General features: G+C 37.3%; 2 protein-coding genes across 3 annotated transcripts in view; one reads left to right on the top strand and one right to left on the bottom strand.

Annotated features, from left to right (window-relative positions):
- sncgb (synuclein, gamma b (breast cancer-specific protein 1)) overlaps positions 1-2,572 on the top strand; it is a 9,360-nt gene extending 6,788 nt beyond the window's left edge. For both annotated transcript variants that reach the window (XM_046853534.1, XM_046853535.1), the window contains 2 exons: positions 897-941; positions 1,054-2,572. In XM_046853534.1, the coding sequence (XP_046709490.1) occupies positions 897-941; positions 1,054-1,062 (54 nt within the window). In that variant the 3' untranslated portion in view covers positions 1,063-2,572. The remainder of the gene's footprint in view (positions 1-896; positions 942-1,053) is intronic.
- Positions 2,573-5,937: 3,365 nt separating this feature from the next.
- On the bottom strand, positions 5,938-22,872 carry glud1b (glutamate dehydrogenase 1b). Its single transcript, XM_046853533.1, has 13 exons — positions 22,297-22,872; positions 19,648-19,728; positions 18,319-18,374; positions 17,493-17,556; positions 15,835-15,929; positions 13,365-13,544; positions 11,862-11,999; positions 11,636-11,773; positions 10,595-10,675; positions 10,293-10,416; positions 8,177-8,268; positions 7,470-7,532; positions 5,938-6,948 (listed from the first exon to the last, which is right to left on the bottom strand). The coding sequence occupies exons 1-13, from the start codon at positions 22,691-22,693 to the stop codon at positions 6,829-6,831; spliced, it is 1,629 nt and encodes a 542-aa protein (XP_046709489.1). The 5' UTR covers positions 22,694-22,872; the 3' UTR covers positions 5,938-6,828.
- Between the last annotated feature and the right edge of the window lie 1,241 nt (positions 22,873-24,113).

Here is a 24,113-nt window from a genome sequence, read left to right as displayed (position 1 = left end):
TAATAGTTTTATGTGTTAATTAAAATAATCTAGACACTGATTTATTTTGCTGCAGCAACTAGAGCCATCCTAATCCTTCCATATTTTCCAATCTACATGGTGGGTGTACACTGTCTGTCTGTCTGTCTTTTTTCCATACCAGATTTTTGCATTTTTTTAAATTGACAATATGGGGAAATGTATACTTTAAGTCAAATAGCTCATAAAAAAAACACTTTACAGATGATGATGTCTTTTTGTTTGTCTGACCCACAGGCCAATAAGTCTAATAGGCTTTCATTTCCGTGAAATTCCTGATGTTGTAGGCTGTCTAAATGCTGAGCTAAAGGCAGAGATTGACAGAGTGAAAGTTGAGAAAATTGAAAGGGGGTGTCTGGATCCAAATTCCTGGTTCAGTGACTCAGCAGAACCATCTAGCTGCATTGCAGGGAGGAAGAGAGTGGAGAGAGATCAGTAAAGATATTTGCTATAGCAAATATCTCCACAGATGATACATGGATGTTTCTGCTCCACATTCCCATTTTATATATAAATAATAAAAAAAAAAATTTATTGATCAGTAACCATCTTGGTTAGGGTCGTACATTCAGAACCTTTAAAAATTGTGTTGAAAAAATTTTGCAGCAAGAATAACTAGAATCCCACCTAGAGCACAATGTGCACACAACTTACACACTCGTCCACACACAGTGATAATATAGTATAGTCATTACACCTACACGTTTTTCAGAAATAGGAATGCAAAAACAAAAAACAACAACTCTGACGAGTCAATTTACTATTGCCAAAACACATTAAAAACTCAGTGGAAAGATAGTAAGGTAGTAATCATGTTTGTGTGTGTGTGTGTGTGTGTGTGTGTGTGTGTGTGTGTGTGTGTGTGTGTGTGTCCTCAGTCGGATTTCTCACAGGGCGGAATGGAAGGTGGAGATGGAGGCCAGGTAAACACCACAAAAACACTCGAACACGGTCGAACACATCACACATCATTTGAAAAATCTACAGCACAAGTTTGATGCTAATAAAACTTTTCCAACTTTGTCTTTCAAACAGGGTTATTAGGCCTGGAATCGAAAACCAACACATTTTTCCTTCCTCTGTCACGCAATCAGCTTCCTCACTCCAGTCCAGGCATCCCAGCAACACTTATACACACATCTCTTAAAAATTGTTTCCGTGTGTATGAAAACCCAAACCTTTTCTTGGGCTCCTGTTTGTTCTGTGTAATGCTATCGTTCCCTCAAAGCTCCAGTGTCGGTGTCGTCATGCTGTTCTGCTGATGTTGTCACCCCCGGCTCCAGTTACAAATTTCATACACAAGCAATGTTATGTTAAATGGCATATATGAAGAGGAAATCATGTGTAGTGTGAAAATTACTGTGGTGCGTTTTTTGACTTCCAGAAATGTGATTTAACCTTCATCTAGACAGTCTAATTGAACAAACCAAGCATTTTACATCATATTTTTCTAATGTGCAGCTTAAACAAGTAAGGGCAGTGATATACAGTGTGGGAAAATTATCATGTAAGTGAAGGTTGGGTTACGTTTCACAAGACATCCATTAAAGCATGTAATTAGTCAATGTTTCATCCTTGTAACTGATGAATGCAGTCATTTTTGGAGTTATTTTTGTCTTTAAGATGCTGTATGAGGTGTGTAAACTCAAATCCATTACTTTCCTTCAGCTTAGACTAAGTGAAATCTGTGTGTTTGCTTGATCACTAATAGTAGATTTATTGTATAGAGAATTCTATAAAGAAATAAATAGATATTTATCCATATTTAAATACAACACTATTTTGTTTAGTGTACATGTAGCACTGGCAGACATGTTTCTATTTCTTTGCTTGTCTTTGTGAAAAGGCAGAAATCAAGAAGTGAGTATTTGTTATTTATTAAAAAGAAGCAGTGTTTGTCTGAAAATAAAAGAAAAGCTGGAGGGAGAAAAGAGAAGAAAAAAAAAACAATCCCATCTTATTCGATTTGATTTTGATTTCCCTGCAGCGCATGTTGTAAATTCGGTGTGCCAGCATAGCAGAGATTTCTAATGCCTGTGATGTGAAGCAATAGTTCTACCACTGCAGAGTTTGTCAGTGGGTTGTTCTGTAGCAAATTTGCAGTGATGATGTTTTAGCACTGTGTTTTATTAACTGAATGTCCAGATGTGTTAATATTTGATGACTTTATTCATCTGTTTATTCTCTTGACAAAACCCCTCAGATATTGTGTCCCAGCTCAGCCTGTGTACGCTTTTGTTGGCTTTTAGCAGGGAAAAATGTTTCAAATGTCGCTGTGTGTTTTTAGTTTGAAGTCATCAGAACCTGAAGACTGCATGTTGCCTTATCAGCACTCGAATCGTCACACATGTGAAAACAAATTCCGTTTTTTTTTCCTTACATAAATTTTTGAAAATTCACGTACAAACACGCATGTACACACACACACACTCATACACACACCCACACATAAACACACTCCCAAACCTGATTAAGTTGGCATCGAAGCAGAAAAGCTTATTTTATAGAGTATAAATGAAATTAAAAACTGAAATAAAGTTTTGTTGAAATCGAATAAAATCTGTTTAATGGTTTTAATCACTTTAATATTATATATAAGGTGCACTTCAGTTAATAAAATTGTACATGCCCTTAAACTTTGAGTTTCAAAGGTATTTTATATGTATATGTCCTGCCAATAAATACATATTGAACTCAGGATGAATGAATTAACTAATTAATTGTGACTAAAGTCACAAACTAATGCTGGAAAATTAATTGGTGGAAAATACTTCATTGCTATACTTGTGTTATTTTGCTGTAGAAGAAATGAAATTATAAAAAGAAATATCAGAAAAATACAAACTTCATGTCTAGTACATAAAGGTAGAGAAATCTTAAGGGAATGATAGAGATATTCATGTGTTTTTGAAAATGGATCAGCAAATAGACTGTAAAGGTTTGAGGATGGACACTCCAGGCTCTTCCTCAGCCAAATACTTTTATTTTCTGAAGTATGACTCATTTAAATGTTTTACTTTAATATTGTAAACTATTGTTAAGGCATTAGAATATTGATTGGAAAGTTGTGAGTTCAAATCTTAGCAACACCAAGCAGCCACTGCTGGGTCTTTGAGCCAGGCCCTTAACCCTCAACTTCTCATTTGTATAAATGAGATCATTACAAATCGCTCTGGAGAAGGACATTGATTTCATTACATAACATAAATTAGCTAGGCTGATTCAAGCTATATGATAGATATTTTACTTCTGAGTTCCAAACAATGTAGCTTAAGTCATGCACATGACCAGTATACAGACAGAAGGTAAGTACAATATGTAACTATAAGTTACTCTTCCCTTAATGGAAAGTATTTTGCCACATTATTTATTCAAATGAGTACTTTTTCCACTTCTGTGGAAGTCAGGTGGCAGAGACTTGTGCAGTTGCAGGATTGGAGAACAATCCTAAAAATGTAAGATGTGCAGAATCAAACAACAAGGAGCATTAAGATGAATTCCAGACAACTGAAATGTGAAACCAGAATAATTCAAAACAGAAAATAAGGTTTGGCAAATTAAAATTCTTCAGAATTAAGCAGTGAATTAAGTGACTGTCCATGCTTTGTGTATAAAGAGTAATGGATTATTGAAACATCGCAAGTCATGCAGGTGAACAGGAAGATTGAAGTGATCTTGTTTACTTTGTGTAGGTGCTGGAGGAGCCATTTTACTAGAGACATAAAATTAAAATAAATCAGTATTACTTGGTGAATAGAATTGACTATCTATTAATTGCAGTCAGTGTATTATTACTTACATAAGTCATATTAAGGATGTATTACGATGTCCTATTAAACCTCGATCCTCACTTCAGTCAAAGTTTATTGCGAAGAAATTTTACCTACAACTACAACATATTCTAGGCTCAGCGAAAAAGTTCCCTTAAAAGTAATCACTGACAATATATATGATATTTTCCTCCTCTCCAGTTTCAACCAGATCCAATGTGCAGGAGAACTGGGTGATGATCAGAAGATTTGTTGCATTAATGCACTGGTTTGTTATAAACTATAGTAGAATAGTCTGCTGTTAGCAATCGGTGAAGCTGTTTTATGATCTGGTGGTTCAGGATCTTTAAACCGCAAAATAGACTATAAATGAAACTAACATCAAAACAAAATAATTACACACCGCACCCCAAACACAAATACAGGACATCGTGTGAGAAGAGAGCCAAACCCACTGGGAGATTGTGTGAACTCTGTCCTGTTCAAACAAGATTTTTCGACACCTGAATATCTCATTCAAATATTTTTAATTTGAATATTTTTTTATTGTCTTTATGGTGCATTTACGTCCTACACATTACTTGCAGAACAGTGGACTCTAATCAGCAGTGTATGTTTGGGAAATCTTTTTTTATGATGCTTTACAAAACCAGAGTTCCCATAGCAGGGCATCACTACCCTTACAGGGAAAGCCTGTAATTCCTGTTCAACATAAAAAAAAAAAAACGCCCATATGGAGAATGTGTGTCATCCAGTTTACCATTAAACAATGTTTTGAGGAAAAAAGATAATTAAAAAAATTGCACAATTGCACTACAATCATGATATTCCCTTTTCTACCTAATATATCTTCTGTTTATGTCAATGTGCCACTTTAAGTAGTTGATGATCACTTGTATATAATAATTTCAATCAAATCCTTGATTTCAGTCATCAAACACAAAGCTTCAGCAGGAGTAGATGGACTACAATACACCGTTTATTTGAGCTTCAATGGAAATACTATCAGCTGAATAAATTAAAAAAAAAAAAAAAAAGGAAAAAGATTGTTCATTGTATGTGTGTAGCAAAGGCTGAACCACTGTGAGTGGTTATGTTTTGTTCTTTAGGGGTGTGTTTATGAGATTTGCATGTATAAAAAGTATGCTGGTCTATGTTTAACACACACACAGACACAAACACACACGAAAACACTGACTTAGCACTTGTTGAACTTGTTAAATTTACTAACATGGACTTTGGCAAAGTAGGAATTGATGGACAGGTCAATAAGGTCATTGACCAGGCAGGTAAGGCAAACGATTTATTTAAACAGATATCTATGAATGAATGTTGTATCAAGATAGGATTTTTTTTTATAAATTATAAATATCTACACTTTTGTCTATTCTTACATACAATTTTTTTTATTTAAATTTTACAAAACCTCCAGTCCCATGAAATGTATAGCTGATAGGCATTGTGGATGCTAATAACAGATTGCATGAAACTGTGTTCAGTATGCACTTTTAAGAAGTCCTTTCACAGAGTTATATTAATTGTACTAATTGGATTCATTCATTGTACTTTTTGTTTAAAGCTGGGGCTGCCAAAAAGAAAATTAACGAGACGATCGGAGGAAATGCGAGCAAGGACAAGAAACCGGCAGGAGGTAATGCTGATATTATTTGGCCTATTATCCTTATTTGTTCATTTTTTTTTTTTATATCTATTTTAATATGTTTACTATTAGCAAGGAAACAGTGGTAAATTGAGTTATGAAGTTGAAATTAAATTAGGATCACTGTGTACATGTCTGACTGTTTGTAATAATAGGTGCAGGTATTGGGGACATGGTGGGTGGTGCGATCACCAAAGCAGCAGTGGACCAGGCATCTGGTAAAGCAGCAGATCAAGCACTCGCCTTTGGGAAGAAGCTGATTAATTGAATTTCATTCTTTTTATTTTACACATTAAAGCTTTTATAATGTACCGCTTCAAAAAAAAAAACTTCTCCTTTAACTATAACCTACATGAGCTCTGTAGCACTTTCTATCAAACTTAACCAAACACATTTGACTTCTGTTGTAATGGAACAAACGCACTTTTGTTGTCTGATTATCTCACATATTTCAGATCCTTTGAATAAAGTGTTCAAGTAAAACATGGATGTTTTCATTTCTTTATTCTCAACAACAAAAAATAAGCAATACAAATTTTTCCAAACAAATTTCCACAGGATGGTGTAGATGAGCTTTGTGAATGGTTTTCTTCCCCCATGAGCTACGCTCACCCGCCCACACACACATACACAAACACACACACTTTTCCAGAGCGTCAGCAAATAGCAAATCCACTGGATTTAATATTCAGACATTTTAAACTGAAGATTTTAGGTTTAGCATGTCTCGAAGACAAATTGCTAAACAGGACCAGTGTGTTGGATGGATTTCTCCTATGTGAGGTATTTTATGAACGTTAAACTACGGGAAGAAAGACAGTAAACCCTCAGAGTTCAAAACTAATGCTCTAAGGTCTAAGGCATCTTTAGTGTTGTCTTTCTATACTCATAAGGTGGGGGCCACAAGTTTTTTGGGAAAACAGACACTACAAATGAATCTAATAATGTTTTGAGGAACTGGTGAAGGAAAATAATGTCATTTGCATGATGGATGCCGACCCAATACAGCAAACATTAGTTAAAAACAAATTAGTAAAAAACTAACAGTAATGTGATTGACTGGAACTAAATAACATTAAAGCATACTGATGCTCATGACATACTCCATGACATAACTAGCAGCTTGTATTAATGTCATATATAACCGGAGGATACAGAAATTACAGCAGAATTAGAATGAATTCTATGGAAAAACTTGGCAAAATATGAGATAGGAGAGTTAATATTTCATTTTATTTACTTTAATTACTTGGGGATACTATAGGTGTCACTGTATACCCTAAAAAAAACAACAACAAAAGGTTGTGGTGTAATGGGGCACAGGGTTGGTCTAAGGCCGTTTACAGAGAAAGAATCTTGTCGAGGGAGGAGATTGAGGATTTATGTGAAGGTCAGGCCAGCCTCATTGTACACCTTGAAGACCTTCTCGATGGCATTGACGTAAGCTGCTGTCCTGAGGTCCAGGCCCAGGTTGTACTTGTGGGCCGTACGCATAATTTGCTACAAAAGACAAAATTTTTTTTACAAATAAAATACGATTGGTTATTGCTGAATAACTACGCATTGATTAAAGCCTTCCCAACTGAAAGGTTATGAAAACCTGGTTAATCAGTGTGGATAATTTTGTCTCAGGTGCTTAGGACTGCTAAAGCAAGCTCAACATTACAGACATAAAGGTGGCACGAGGTATGTGCACACACTGTGGTTGTCATTCCACAGAGGAGAGTCATACAAGCCTAAAGCAGGGGTTGTGGTTCAAACACATTTAACACCTACTGAATACAACACGTTGTCATTATTGTTTTATATCAGAAAACTGGCTAGTTGTCTGAATTAATCTGCACATGATATCCAACAGCTTTTCACAGACTGCCGAGCGATCGTTAATGCGGTCTACAACCTTAAGTTTGCACTTCTTGAAAACATTTTTCACATGTTCCAATTGGCATATTTTGGTTATTATATTTCATTTTGTAACACAGAAAGAGATCATGACCTCAAGGTCATGCAGAATGACTTACCCTTGCAGATCTCTCCATTGTGTAGGCAAGTCCAGAGTGCACAATGTCCTTCTCTGAGGCACCCTTCACATTACACAAAAAACATGTATTAGATCAGTATATAAAATAGATTAGCACTCATTCTTCATTTATTGTGTAAATCCAGTATGGATGTGTTCATTATTAGTTCATTAAAAGTCTGTGCAGCAGTAAAAAAAGCCAATGCACAACATTAATTAACCCATTTATACTGAATATAAGATGCTAAATAAGAAGCTCATATTATGACTAATTATATCTTATTCTGGAAAAAAACTGCATGCATTTACACTTCATGGAACCACTGATTGTCCAAAGTGAGGGTAATATGCAAATTAGACCAGCTTGTCATTCACAGGGCATGGGTGTCACCTGTTGGGTGAGGCTTTTGTTGTTAAACATGGCTTGGAGAACCAGCTGTATTTACGGTTGCTTAACTTGGCTCAAATTCATGGAATCAGATATAAATAGGTTTTGAATGATTATTTGTCTGTGATTTTTTGGGATGATCTCAACCTTGATAAAATCCTAATATGCATGACATGACTATTATTTGAGAAAACAAGAAAAACATCAGATTTTTCTGATACTGTTGTTTTCTATCTCACTCACTCTTACACACACACACACACACACACACACACACACACACACACACACACACACACACACACAGGACTGATACTTACTGCTACACGGGCCTGGAATTCTGCAGTGGGAACCACAGGGATGGGGCCACCTTGCTTTCCAAACTTCCGCTCAAGACTTTCTTGCACAGACACTGGAAGATATAAACGTAAGAATGAGTACAATGATGTGTGATTTCTTACAAAACAGCTGTAGGAGAGTTCAGATGAAGGGAATGCAGGAGTATTCAATAATCCGAGCATTAAACATCCCCAGGCTGACAATAAAATTAAAATATGATTTACAGTATTGATCTTAGTACAATTGGGTAAATTAATACTGTGATATGGTAATGAAATGGTCATGTAAGAATAAGGGAGATGTGTAGACCTGCAGTAACTACAGGAGAATTAAGTGGATCAGTCACACCATGAAGTTATGGGAAAGAGTAGTGGAAGCCAGGCTGAGAGAAGAGGTGATCATCTGTGAGCAACAGTGTGGTTTTATGCCGAGGAAGAGCACCACAGACGCATTATTTGCTTTAAGAATGTTGATGGAGAAGTATAGAGAAGGTAAGAAGAAAAGCGTACGACAGAGTGCCGAGAGAGGAGTTGTGGTATTGTATGAGGAAGTCAGGTGTGTCAGAGAAGCATGTGAGGGTGGTGCAGGACATGTATGAGGACAGTGTGACAGCAGTAAAGTGTGCAGTAGGAACGACAGACTGGTTCTAGGTGGATGTTGGACTGTATAAAGGATCGGCTCTGAGCCCTTTCCTGTTTGCAGTGGTGATGGATATGTCTCCATGGACTATGATGTTTATGGATAATATTGTTATTTGTAGTGAGAGTAGGGAGCAGGTTGAGAAGAGCCTGGAAAGGTGGAGGTATGCGTTGGAGAGAACGGAATGAAAGTCAGTAGGAGTAAAACAGAGTACATGTGTGTGAATGAGAGGGAGGGCAGTGAAGAAGAAGTTTTGCCTCATAATACAATAAGCTGTGTAAACTTTATAAAAGATATTATTCAATTCCCTGTAATTAATACTACATGCAGCCTGCACCAAGACCAAGATCACGATTTAAGATATCAAAGTTCAGTGTAATGGTGTTTTTCCTTCTTTTAACAGGAACAGACATGCAGATATACAATTCTTATATTTCCGTCATTTTTCAGAAATAAAATGGCAAAAAAGGGCAGAAAAATAGACCCATGACGTGATCCAAACAATTTTACCATATACTATGTTCCTCTATCCATTAGGGGTGTAACAATACACAAAATTCATGGCTCGGTTCGTACCTCAGTGTTTAAATCATGGTTCAGTACGATTTCTGCACAGTTAGGGGGAAGAAATGCAAACCATGAAATTGCTTGTCGTTTTTTATTAGCGCAGGATTGCATTCGTTACACATGAACTGAACCGAAAGCCTTGTACTGAATAATTTTGGGTACGAATATGTGTACCGTTACACCACAATTATCCGTATATGCTAAACTGCATTAAAAAAAAAATCCCATAAAACCAAAATGATCACTAGGCTTTTCTGATAATCCTCCTCTTTAATACTTCATACCTTTGATGTTCTATCAACACAACAGCCAGCAAGGCTTATTTGATTTACATGAAGAAGTGAGAGAGTGAAAAAGACAAGAAACAGGAAAAAAAAACTGAAAACTGCAAAAGCACATTCAATTGAGAAGGGAGGAATGGAAATGGGGGGGGCACCACCCTGATGACTCAAATGTAGACAAAAGAGTCCAAGGCGAGATATGGGTTGTAAAGCGTGTTGCGCAGGGCGGATTAAAAAAGTGAATCTGGTTCTTTAGTTCAGCACTGCCTAGTTACTAATAAACAAAGATGCTGCAAAGAGCACATCATGTTACTGGAGATAAATAAATGATTTCTTGAATGTAGCATAGACAATGCAATGATTTTGTTCCAGTTCAACAGCCTATGCAGCACCTCCCAAAAAACTCATTCAAATAAAGACCAAAAAACAGACAACACCTATTTTTCTTCTCCTTATTGACTTCAAATAATTATAGGAGTTTAATGTCTGTCTTAGACACACTGATTAAACTCAGATCAACTAATGTGTCATTTTGATTTGACAAAATAAAGCAGAAACAGTGTAAATTTTATTATAATGTAGTAATAAATGCAGGTTGTATAATACTCACTCAGTAAATGGTAGTTGGAGTCCCTCTCGTACTTGAAGGTCAAACGACCGTAACTGACATGGTTCAGGTTCTTCAGCCACTCGAAGTAGGAGACAGTCACACCGCCGGCATTCAGGTACATGTCCTGTAGTAAGATCAAAAGCAAACACAAAGTTCAGTAATTCATTTATCATGATAAATAGTCTTTGGTATAAATAGCAACCTGGAAAAACCTCCTAACAGCAACAGAGTAAGAATGTTCATGTTTAACTTAAAAATCAGCCAAGTGTTTACTTCCGAGCACTTTTAGAAGAGAATCTTACCGGAATGACCATGATGTTCCTCTCCAAGAAGATCTTGTCAGCATCTGGTGTAGTGGGGCCATTAGCTCCTTCAGCAATGATCTAAACCACCACAATGAACAGGTCAAAGCTGTATTAAGCTAATCACAAACACAATGATAGACAAATAGAATTGGATATTGAGAGATGGCATATTGATTACATTCTAATACTGGTTCTAGAACAGTGGAGCAAAACGACTCATCTGCACATACAATCATTACATAATACCAGAGAGAAACGAGACCCATTTATAGTACAGACCTGGTGGCTTTACTGGGTAAAGTTCTGGGCTACAGATCCAGATGTTTCATATTAGGAGCATCATATCATAATTCTCTGTATGAAGTGTATGCTACATTTCCAAAACAAGCTAATACTGTATATAAATAAAGTTCACAGACCTGTACTTTTTTTTTCTTGATTGTCTACTATATACTCATTCATTTGTTGTTATACTACATTTTACATGACTAATTATTTACAAAAAAAAATGTGTCACATCTCTACTTTGTAAAAGACTACTTTTAGTAATGCTACTCCAAAGTTTTTGTATAAGATTTGCAATATAAAATGCTAGATTTATAAAATCCCCCACTCTTAGCACTCTACACAGAGATTTCTCATTCTGTAGAACCTGAGGTTAGAATGGTGACTCGTTAAATGCAGTGTTGCTCTTCCAGCCCCCTGTTTTCTGTGTTGTGAGATTCTGAATGTCATCGAGATTAATGGTTTTCATTAATTCCAGCAGGGAAGATCACATTTAGATAAACAGTCCACCCTCGATGCCTGCATTCTGAGTAGAGCAACCTGGCACTCACATTCATCAAACCAAAAACACCTTGGAGGAAAACAGCCACCAAATCCATGTTTAAAAATTCCCAGTCTTGCACCTGAACAGGCTTCATATAAGCAGCTGGGATTGTGAGACATGATCAGGAGAAATGATTATCTATGGAATAAGCTTGACTTTACATTGTGAAGCTTTCTACGACAGTGGGTTTGTTGGCGAGACTCACTCACCTTAGCTTTGATGTTAGGAGCGTTCTTCCGAGTGAGTTGCTTCTCTCCTGCGGCTGGGATAAGGATGTCACAGTCTGCCTCCAGGATGCTGCCCTCATAGGGCTGGGCATTAGGGAAGCCCACAATAGTGCCATGTTGCTGTGGGAAAAGCAGATAGACACCTGTTTGTAAAAGGCATAGCACTATTGATCCACACAACAGCATCAAACAGTTCTTTTGTACTCACCAGTTTGTAGTCTTCCAGCTCCTTCGGGTCTATGCCATTGGGATTCCAGATGTTTCCATCAATCTCGGCCACACCCACACATTTAGCACCGTAGCGGTGGAGGTAACGCATGGAGTGCAAACCGACATTTCCGAAGCCCTGTGAGAGAAACCAATTAAATCGCTTTAAATAATGTTTTTTTCTTATTCTGTGCGGTTTGAACAGTAACTGCTACTGACAAGAAAACAAACAATCTGCATCAGAAAATGAAAATAATTAATAATTCAATAAAATCTTATTTGTATAGCAATTCTAACAACAGACACTGTCACACAGCAGCTTTACAGAAATAAACAGAATCGGGATATACATTTTAAATAAATAAGAGCTAGAGAAGACAATATGGTGATATTCAATAATATTTTAATTATTAGATTGAGGAAGCTCTTCAAAAGATCTAATATAGACTGAAGATTTCAACATCCCATCAAGTCTGTAAATGGTCTCTGGTGCCACCATGTGTTCTTCATGAGTTAAAGCAACCACTCAGAAGCAATAAAATTACTCTTGCACAAATTACATGTGAAATTCAGTTTTTTATCTACCAGTACATGTACCCTTAGAGGGACATTTCAGCTTTATTTGTGTAAATCTACTGTCCACCATGTCACTTTTACACACTCTTCTGTGGGATATATTAGGTAGCAAGTGAACATTTTGTCTGCAAAGTTAATGTGCAACATGCAGAAAAAATGGCCAAGCCCAAGTATTTGAGCGAGTTTAACAAGAGCCAAATTGTGATGGCTAGACGACTGAGTCAGAGCATCTTCAAAACTGCAGCTGTTGTGGGGTGTTCCTGGTCTGCAGTGGTCAGTATCTATCAAAAGTGGGCCAAGGAAGGAACAGTGGTGAACCAGTGACAGGGTCTGATCTAACAGACTGTACATTTACTGTAGCTCAAATTTCTGAATAAGTTAATGCTTGACAGGTTAGAACTGTTTTGGCAGCAAAAGGGGGACAACACAATATTAGGCAGGTGGTCATAGAAATATGCCTAGTGCGCACACACACACACACACACACACACCATCGTGTGCATCATGGTTTGCAGCAGATTCCTCCCTAAAGTAATTGAGAACAAATGTCATTGGATAGAAGCAAGTCACTGTCTGATTACTCAGTTCTTCTGGTCACTGACTTCCATTTTTAATCGTGAGAAAAGACAGCAGCTGGAGTTCACAAGCAGCCAAAGCAGAGACAAGTGGATTAGACAGAGAGGAAGCACCATGTCTGAACCCAAAAGGAACTGAGAGTTATATCTGATGCTGGTGTTTAAATCTCTATTCCTGTTTGAAACCAGTGACTATTACAGGAACAATGATAACACAAAAATTATATACATAATACATTTTTCTATAACCTATTGTAAATCTGTATATGGACAAGAAAGAAAAATTATGGATGGATGAATGGATGGACAGAGAGGGACGAACGAACGGATGCTACTATTAGTACCTACTGTACCTGAACAATGAAGGTCTTGTCACTGAAACCTGGGGTCAGTCCAAGCTTGCTCATGTAGGACCCCTCATTGATGAAGTTCTCAATGCCGTGGAAAACACCACGACCTGTGGCGGACACTCTGCCATGGATTCCTCCCTGACTGATGGGCTTACCAGTCACGCAGGCATGAGCATTAATGTCCTTCATGGAGATAAACACACAATACACATTAATACACTCAGGATCTCAAGATCTCAGGTAAACTCAAAACTATTCACCACAACAAAGATCTCAAGTCCTGCCAGTAATTAAAAATTTTGTGTTATTTATGCCTCAGTGATTTTACAGGCAATTATGTAAGCAACTGAAAGAGACATTCTAAATAAAAAAGGTAAAAAAAAAAAAATGTGTATTTATGAAAAATAAAAAAACAACATTAAACACTCTGGATTCATTAAAATAATAATTTACAAAAAATGATGAATTGAACATCTCCTGTTTGGAAGATCTCATTCCAGGGGTTATTATTTACAGACTATAAAAACATTATTTGGATGTGTCCCAAAACACCAAAAAAATAAAGTTCAGTGACACACAACAAATATTTCAGAAGTTACATGTTTAACAGGAAGTTGCAGCATCCAGAATTTCATAAAGATCACGTGCAGGAGAAAGTTCCCTATTTTTTGTTTCATTTATATTACATGATATTTGTGATCTTTATCACTGAGGCCACTTAAAATACAACATTGTTCCACAAATGATAGATACATAATTTATTCAAATGACAAAGTCCATTTTAAGTATTTAAGTACATTACAAACTCACCTATGTTACAAACTCAAGAAAAATGTAGCCACCAAAGTAAATGTAGTGAGCAAAATGATTGCCTACGATAAATTAATAAATGTTTTAATTGATAACATGCTAAAATTTGTATATTATTTCTAAATAAATAGAAATTGAAAGTCATTTCCGAAACACCTACACCATCTTGACTAACCCTCACGAGGCCGGTGACTAGTTAAATACAAACCACCTTTTATTATATAGATTTATATCTACATATAAGAGACCTAGTATTACGGATACCACAAGAAGAATAGAATAGCTAATGTCTAAATAATAAATGTTTAATAAATACATAAAAGCAGCAAGAGTAATGTTTCTAAGGTTTAATGCAGGAACATTCGGAATATCATTATTTGTGTAATTTTTATTCATGCATTTCATCACAGCACCAAACAATAATGCTCAGCCTTTATGCCATTTCAAATAAAGAGACACTTTGACAGAAACATTGCAACCCGCCATCTAATTCCCCCAGATCTAATCTGTGCTTTGAAAAATGCTAAAGAAAAAAATTCAATAGAAATCTTTGTATATAAGCAGGAATTATGCTGCTTTTGAAAAAATAAAAAAGTCACCAAGAGACGTAAGGAACATCAACAATTTGAGACATGTCCTATTCAGAGGCCCAACTGAACAATGACTCTCATTGTTTAATTAAGTCAACTGTATGCACAAGCAATGCATGTTTATTCTATGCACAATGCAGGTGGCTCAAACATGAATACAACTCTTCATACATAGAATCTATTCAGCTGAAGAGAGGAAATCAAGCTCTTTCTCTGCACTTAAGAGATTAAATGAAGTGAGACATTGTGCAAGTGAATTGCTTGTACTGGCTTCGTCGGGTTCAAGCAGAAAGAAATAATACCGACAGCCGGATATTCTCCTCTCCACTGCAGAGTTAAGCACAGAGACCGATGAAATGCTAACAGTTTTGTAAGCTTTATTTTTTTTCAAAACGTATAATCAGTTTTCTGAATTTCTTTAAAAAGGTCCAAAAAGCTTGAAATCAGTAAATATTTCTGCAAACAGGCATACAGATATTTTCACATTGTGACCAGTCATTTGCCATCATTATACGTACCACACCAGATCTGGTTACAAAGGTTATAAAAGTCGACATTGTATGTTTCAATCATGTCCTATTGTCAATGCTAGATCATGCGACTCCAGACAAGAGCGTAACTCATTTAAGAGCGCAACTCAATTCATGCTCCTCTTTAATGATCACAGACCTGCTGTATGTTCTAAGCAAAGCACTAATATGAAAAATTTATATGAACACCTGTTGCTCGGAGAAGTATTTTAAATGTGTGGTTATTCGGGCAGAAATCTATGTGGCCGTCATTAACTAAAGCAAAAGTTACAGAGCCTGTTTGACAGTTAATACGCACATACGACTGCACCTGTTTATGCAAATGGTTATGAAAGAACCATTCCGATTAGGCAAACATTTATTGTTTATGAATCATTGTTTGCTGCGGTCATTATTATTGGCATGGCTTGTTTTATATATATATAATTTATTAACAATTGACAACACCTTTGTAAACTCTAAAACTGGTTTAGCAATCTGAGTGAGAAAACCTAGAAAAACCTAGAAGTTATCTAATGGGCACGTTCATGCATTATGACTTACAGTGTGAGCAATCGTGTTAGCGTAAGTATCAGCGATCCAGGACATCTCCCTCTCGCCGGTGCTCATGTCAGGGGCAGGAACATCAATACCCGGTCCTGAGGGAAGACAGAAATAAAGGTGAAAGGCTTAATTAGAATAGACTTCTACATGGCCCAAAGGTGCTGAGGAAAGAATACACACAATGCCCAATTAAACAACTAGACAAGTTACGCCTTACATCAGCAGTCCCCACACAATAATGTGCATATTACTATATACAAATTATATGACTAAATTATTCATTTCATTATTATATACACTGATCAGGAAAAAACACCACCTGCATGATATTGTGTTGGTCCACCTTTTGCTGCCAAACAGTCCTGACTGTCAAACATTAACAGCATTAACTTATTCAGCAAGCTGAGCTACAGGAGCTGCAGGCCAGCCTGATCGGTGTATATAATCTCAATTCATCATAATGCAAAATCAGTGGGAGTTTAATTTATTGATACATAGAAAAAAAAAACTGCACCTAAACAACAAGTGAAACAAGACATTGGAATTGATCATCTTTTAAAATATGTAAAAATCAATAAAATGGGAAAACTTTTTTTTAGTTTTGCTTTTGTGCACCCCAGTACCCAATTATCCCTGGTGTAGTTGCCCGTTGATTGGGGTCCTCTGCCTTACATCGCAACAGGAGTTATTTTTATTGATATTATCTTTATAATATAGAGAAATAAAAGAAATGAACTAAATAAATAATAAGCAACCATTGCACTACAAAAGGTATTCAATATTTTTGTGCAAAGAGACAAAATGGCACTACTGAAACGCTCTAATTGTGGCTACTTTTAGTGAAAAGCAAGTTTTCTTCCAATGCTCATTTCACGATTGTAGTGACAATAAGAATTTAAATGAATGACAATTAAATATTACATGTATACAGAATGAGGTAACTGTCCACCAGTCTTACATCAGAGATAAAAATATCAGACATCTGTACAGTTAACTCTATATGCTCTCATATCTCAATATCTCTAAAAATGACAGCAACATCAATTACCTTGATCATGAGACATATTAAGATATTATATTGTTATATTGCTCAGCGTATGTGTCTGGTAAGAAAGCCCGCTAAGGATTCATATTATTACACTTTCTGATCTCTGCTTCCCTTTAATCTTCACTCTGCTACAGCCACCTGTCAGGGTGAGGGGTCACTGCTGTGGCATCTAGATAAAAACATTTCCAAAAACAGCTCTAGTGGAGGAGGGAGGCGGGAGGTCAGTTCTGACCAAGCATGGGAAATAAAGCTCGTCCAGGCCAAAAGAACCAGGAAAAGTAAAAATTGCTTGAAGAGGTGAAAAAAGACTTTTCAGTTCTACCCCAGGATAGACCATTACAGTCTATGTATTGTGTAAATGCAGAGCGTAAGGGTATACGTTCTAGGGTATGTTTTTGGTAATACATCCATGACCATTTATCTCAATGTAATCAGAGATATCAGGGCTGAAGCTTGTTCTGCAAACAAAAAAGGTTTGCTTAAAGGGTAACAGGACTTATTTGCCCAGCAATAAATGCACCGGTGATTTTGGCACTACCTAGGAGATGAATGAGCTCTAAAAGCATTTGTCTGAGAAAGAGCAAACATTATCATTGTTAACGCTACTCACCAATGAATCCCTTCTTGGCGAGCTCGATGGTGAATCTTCTCGTGATTTTCTCCAGCTCGTTGTCCTACACAGCACATCATCAACAAGCAAATTAGTCAAATGGAATCATATAAAAATCATACAAATATTTTGTACAGTCAAAAGTCGACTTTGAATTTCCCATCAATGACAAAAAACAGTACGAGATGTGATGCAAGATATAAAAATACTTTTTGGCACTTTGCATGTCATAACTACAAAAATGAATAAACCCAGCTAATTGGTAATTCAGCCATAAAACTAAAGAAGCAAAAATACAGTCTTGCTGATCATTACTTTACTTTCAGGTCAGAAGGTCAGAGAGTTCATCTAAATCAGGGGGGTGCAATCTCTTTCACACAGGACCAGTGTGGGTGCAGGTTTTCACTCCAGCCAAACAAGGACCACACTTGATAGTCTAAACAGGTCTGGTGTGGAATAAAAACCTGTACCCACACAGACCCTTTGTGGAAAAGATTGTATAACCCTGGTCTAAATAATCATAGATTCAAGAATCAGGTCATGAAATCTGTCTGACAATCTGTGCTCTAAATTCTGCTGGATCACAAACTGCCTGGAGTTGAGATTCAGAACACCATCACCTTTTTTTTAATTATCAAATCACAGAGTCTAAAGAAAGTAAAGGAGAAAAGGTACAAGTGTTCATCAGGAATTAAAGTCTCAATGAGCATAACCGGTTAGACAAACCCTGCTCGTGACATGCCAAAAACACTACAAAACACAAACACTAGCAGCAAAAGCATTCATGCATCGGTTACTATTCATTTCCCTGGAATGTTGTACTTACAGAGAAATTTTTGGTGTTGATTTTGACTCCAGCTTTTGCACCTCCAAACGGCACATCTGAGAAAGCATTACAAGCAATTCAATATTTCTATTAAGTATTAATAGCCCACCAACAATAAAGCAGCATCTGAGTTTGCATAAGAGATTCAACACAATATGCAGGATTGAGCACAAAGCAAAAAAGCTTTTTTTCTATTGTATTTTTTACTAACATTATGTGTGCAAAAAGACCTCAGCAAGTTGTTGAGCAACATTTCAGCTATGAAATGTACTGCACATGAAAGATATTATTACATTTTCCATGAGTTTTTAAAACGTTCTCCATGTGGTTAATTGTGAGCTGAACGAGTTTTATCACAGCTTATTCTGAAACTTAATTTCTCTTGAGATTAGTTTTGCAATTCCTCATTCACTTCCTAGTTTGATCTTTTTTATACTGCAATTGTTGAGCAATAGTGATTAATCGGCACCGCTAGTTGATTGCAGGGAAACTAAATTACTAAAAACTTACGGGAAAAAAAATAACACTATTTCTTTCCAGCTTTCTGTCATTAAGAGAGCGGCCTCTGGAGGCAACATGTGAAACTTAGCGATTAGCGCATGGTGCACGAAGAGCTATTATATTTATAATTTATAATTTATTAATTATATAATATGTATTGATGAATATAATAATTTCATTTCATTATGCACATTTTCATGATTTAGTACCCTTTATTTTTTGTAATAAATTTCAGTACTCTTTTACATGAAGTGTTATCTTCATTTTTATCTAGTATCCATATTAAAAACTATCTATTAAAACTATCTATTAAAGTATTGATTAATCGGTTATCTAGCAAGTAGGATCCAACCTAGTAATTGGTATTGGTAAACCAATCAACCTCTACTGGTTATATAGCTTTACTTCTTTGGTCTTAAATTTTGCACATAAATGTACACAATTCTGTATACTGTGCATTCAACACATTATATTTTTACTGTATTAACTTGTGTTATACTTTTTATATTTTATTTCCTTGTATTCTTTCATCCTGTAGCATATAACAAACACACCTGTATCCAGACACAAATTATTTGCAAACGGATTTGGTAAACTGAGAACCTCGTCAGTCATCCGTGCACACTAGTAAAAACCTCAGGTGAAGTGTGTAATGCAGAGATACTATTGTAAATGTCAGTAAGGAGTTTGTTTTCCCTTCCCTCCCTCTTCTCTGGTTGTTGAACCCAATTTCTATCAAGCAACTATAAATTAAAAAATAATAACCCGTACATTTATCCAGGCACCCAAAATACCAATCTTTCCACCTCTAATTGTAGCACCACTTACCCACAACAGCACATTTATAGGTCATCAGCGAGGCCAAGGCCTTTACTTCATCCACAGACACATCTGTACTGTAGCGGATGCCTGCAAACAGACAACAAAACAAAAGTCAGTATTATGACAACAAAACTGAGATTTTTCTCTTCTTCTGTGCTTATACAGAGGTTTATCACTGGTAATAACTATTTTAAAATACCTCACTAATTAAAATAGCTTAATGTAATTCCTATAGTAAGCACAGCAATCAGACTGAGGGAAACGTTCCTGCAATGCTAAATAACTCGCACTCAGTGAACAGCTGCTGCTTCATAAGAGCAAAACCCTGCTGTGACAATCATTATGGCTATTCATGATTAGCAGAATAGAAACCGCACACTGATAATCGAATGCTGAAAACTGGGAGATGAGAAGGCTGAGAGCTTTATGTCATGATTCAACAGTGATTCAATCACACAAAATACAATTATTTTGCAGACAAGTGGGAGATCACTTGAGCTACAAATATAAGAAGCAGACGCCAGGATGATATCACTGACACACATTAATAAGAATACAATGTCTGCATGATATAGATTAAAAAAACAACATGAGTTTATTGCTAGACATTGCAACTGTCATGCAATCTCCAAAACCAGACTGGTAAAACCTATGATGTTTTCAGGTTTATCATTTTAGGTTTTCAGTCATTCTGCTTTTGTTTCTGGCTTGGAAAGTGCTGTAACCACCAGATATACTTAAATCTGTGTGCACGTGTGTATGTGCGCAGCAGCTAATCTTTTAAACAAGTCCATAATAAATCATAATAAATGTCGACTATGGTGAAGAGCAGATCCCGACAGCTATATCAAATCCATTTTCACAGGTCGGCACTGTGCAACATCTATTTCAGTTTGAAATTGCCTTGCAAATCATTGTGTAACACATTGTGTGTCAATAAAACCCAGTCGATAAAAGACAGACATGCTATTTAATCAGCACACCTATTTTCATTCAGTGTATTGGGGTCACTACACACAGCCTTTCAATGACATTCTGAACCCTCAGCAATGTAGTGCATGACAGCATTGTGAAGGAAAAGTCATACAAAACAATGTAGTTTGATTCAAGATATTTTTTTTACTGGATATATGCGGTGAAACGTGCATTTTTATTTATTTTTTTAAAGGAGTACTTTGGAAGACAGAGAAAGCACAGAAGAGAGGTAGATGGGTGATAGAAAGAATTAGCAATGACTCAGCACTACGCTCTTCTGCCTGCCATCCACTGCATAACCACAAACCTGGACACTCACTCATCGTCCTGTTCATATCATGCAGTTAGTCAAAATGAGAAAGAATTATCAGAAAATAACATTTTATATAGAGGTCATATAGTCAGGCCATTATTCTATCCTTGGTTTCTCGCTCACCAGAAATGTGCCGATTACACACTTTTTAAAATGCTTGAGCAACCTTTTGGATATTCGATTACCATTATTACAGATGTTTATCGCACAGCTGGTTTGCTTTGCTTTTTTGCAGACCTACACTGGACAACTGTTAGCGAAATACCTATATAAGATTACAAGAATAAAAAGCCAATTATACACAACAGCCAAAAGGTATTACAGGTCTTCCTGGCTTCTCTTGTGCTGATGTACTAATAGTCAGAACACGATCAAATCTATTCAAGCCTGAAAATTTGCTTTAGCCAAAAAACAGGGCCTCGATGTGGAAAAAACCCTCATGAGCCAGAAGCCCATGAACTCTGAGGCACACTGGTAATGCATTTGTGTCATGCGGGTAATAAATAAGAGTGCCTGGGCCAGTAAGATCCACCCTCCCCCAACCCACGCTTGTAAAGTTTCGCCCTTAGGATAAACGACGTCACGTCCTCACCTCATATTTTACCCACAACCCATTGCGCTGTTCTTCCTCCCACATCTATAAATTAGCATGGCAAAAGCACTACTGTTCTTAAACATCAGAGCAGTGCTTTGAACACCACTGCATTAGAGCTTCTCTCTGTTGGAGTTATTAATAGAGTCTAAAGGACACAAGAGCACTTTGCTGATGTGTTCACATTTTCTGTCCATTCATTCGCTACTTCACCTGGTTTTAATGTTCTGGTCATATGAATTCATGCAGTACACTCACACTCCCATACTGATCCAAACAAGTGTGTGTCATGTGAGGAAGTTATAGGACTAGAGCTTTTGTTGTTTGTTTGCTTTTAATTGAGTTTAAGGCAGTCTTGTGGCTCTACAATGTTCCAGACTTTGTCCAGACCACATGTCTGTTTGTCTCCAACAACCATGACAGCCAAGTCTACAAGCATAACCCTGACTTCTTACATTAGAAATTATATAAAAAATAATTTATTAGCAAAATCAATGAAGATTATATGTTTGTACAAATAACAATAGCAGTCTAGGCTAGTCTAGGTCGTGTCCTTAATGAAGATTGAGTGCACTATGTAAGATGCATTAAGTATACCTTCCTACCCTAAGTAGTGTTCAAGTGTTCTGCATTAACTAATGATATAAATGGTGGCACCCTAGAGGCCGGGTAGACATGTGTTTGAGGGTATCTGCCAGACTTCATTCAATGTAAAGGAAATCGAGCGGAAATGTGAATACATGTGTAAATAAATGAAAAGATTAGCACAATGTACCTCCTTTGCAGGGAGTTCTGTGCTGGCTGTGCTGTGCTCGGTAGCCCTCGATAACCTCCCACTCTCCGTTGTCTCTCTTGATGGGGAAAGACACGCTGAGGACGTGGTTGCACGGCTTGATGATCTTCAGGATCCCCCGCACTCGGTGTCTTTTCTGCTCGGGTGTCTCCCGGGTCTTCAAGTCATCGACCAGCTTGTTCTCGACTATGGCGGCGCCGCGATCAAAGAAGCCCTCCACCATCCGGAAGAAGTTGGGGTCGTCCTCCTTCTCCGCGGCGTCGCTGTAGTGCCTGAGCCGCATGACGGACGATGAAGCTGGCATCGCTGCCTCCGCGCAGCCCGCCGCCAGGGCGCTGCCCGCTCCGCGGCTCACCAGCTCTCCGAAATACCGGTACATTTCGACCAGAGGAAGCGGCGTGTGTTGAATAAAACAAGGGAGATCTCAAAGAGGCCTGCAAAGGAAACGAAAATAAGGGGGGCGCCAAGGGTGACCGAGGGCTGTACAACCTCCTCAGGGAGACTCGTTCAGTATTGAAATGACAGCACTCCTGCCATCCCCCCTCGCTTTAAAAGGCAAAGTGAAGTGCGCACATCTAGTGCACTTAGCACAAAGGGCACTAGGGGGCGCGACTCAAGGGGAGGAGCACCTGCGCCTCATATGTCCCTCTGTCTTCTTTCCGGATCTGCCTGATTCATCCCCCTACCTCTGTAAATAGTTCTCTTAAGCTGGAAACACTGTGCAACTGAGGATGGTTCCACATGAGCAGCCCAGAGCTTCTTGAAGTTACTGAGCATCTCAAGAACTATGAGGATGGATCTGGACTGCAATTAATACAAACAGTCTACTTCAATGGCTTATGACTGCAGGAACATGTCTGCATTTAAGTGTCCATCACTGAACAGTACACCTCAACATTGATAAAACTGTAATGAATGGACATTCTGTGTCACCCAGATGAGGATGGGTTCCCTTTTGAGGCTGGTTCCTCTCAAGGTTTCATCTTCATGACATCTCAGGGAGTTTTTCCTTGCCACAATCGCCACTGGCTTGCTTATTAGGAATAAATATATATACTAAACGTATATATTCTGAATTTATTACTGCTTTATCTCTGATGCAAAGCTGCTTTGAGACAATGTCCATTGTTAAAAGTGCTATACAAATAAAATAATTATTAAAAATGAAATAATTGCAAATTTGCACAATCAGTTCTACATTTAAGCACCCATCAGGGAATGTTTAACTGAACAGTACACATCAGCAGTAATGGAACTATAATGAGTGGACATTCGTTGCAAACCAGATGAGGATAGTTCCCTTTTGAGTCTGCTTCCTATCATCTCAGGGATTTTTTTTTTCTTGCCACTGTCACCACTGGCTAACTCATTAGGGATGAATTTATAAGGGTTAAACTTATAGGAACTAACATTTACATTCATATTTTGTAATCTATTTATCTCTGTAAAGCTGTTGGGCAATGTCCTTTGTTAAAAGTGCTATAAAAATAAAAAAAATAGTTGAATATTTTACACAAACACTCAACTATCATACACTAACCTTAGCCTCAAACTCTGACGCCCACAGCATCTACACTGCAGTCCTCATGTTCAGCTCAGCAACCTGTCACCTGCAGATGTTCTCTGATGTCATCGTCGGCCTGATCACAGATGATGATGACAGGGAGTACAGAGGACTAATCCAGGTCTTTGTGGACTGGTGCAAACAGAGCTGCCTCCAGATAAATGTGTGGAAAACAAAATAACTGGTGGTGGATTACTGCAGGTACAAGCACTCTTCACTTTCACCAGTGAACATT

This window comes from Silurus meridionalis, chromosome 7 (genome assembly GCF_014805685.1).
Source record: "Silurus meridionalis isolate SWU-2019-XX chromosome 7, ASM1480568v1, whole genome shotgun sequence".
In the NCBI taxonomy this organism is placed as follows: domain Eukaryota; kingdom Metazoa; phylum Chordata; class Actinopteri; order Siluriformes; family Siluridae; genus Silurus; species Silurus meridionalis.
Note: the sequence above shows the minus strand (reverse complement) of the source record. Positions and strands in the feature narration are given on the sequence as shown.

Excerpts from the sequence above, each read along its gene's own strand:
- glud1b (XM_046853533.1), bottom strand. The coding sequence starts at position 22,693 with ATGTACCGGTATTTCGGAGAGCTGGTGAGCCGCGGAGCGGGCAGCGCC. Across the intron at positions 19,729-22,296 it reads CAGAACTCCCTGCAAAGGAG|GCATCCGCTACAGTACAGAT; the intron begins GTACATTGTGCT and ends GTCTGTTTGCAG. Across the intron at positions 15,930-17,492 it reads CGCCAAGAAGGGATTCATTG|GACCGGGTATTGATGTTCCT; the intron begins GTGAGTAGCGTT and ends GTCTTCCCTCAG.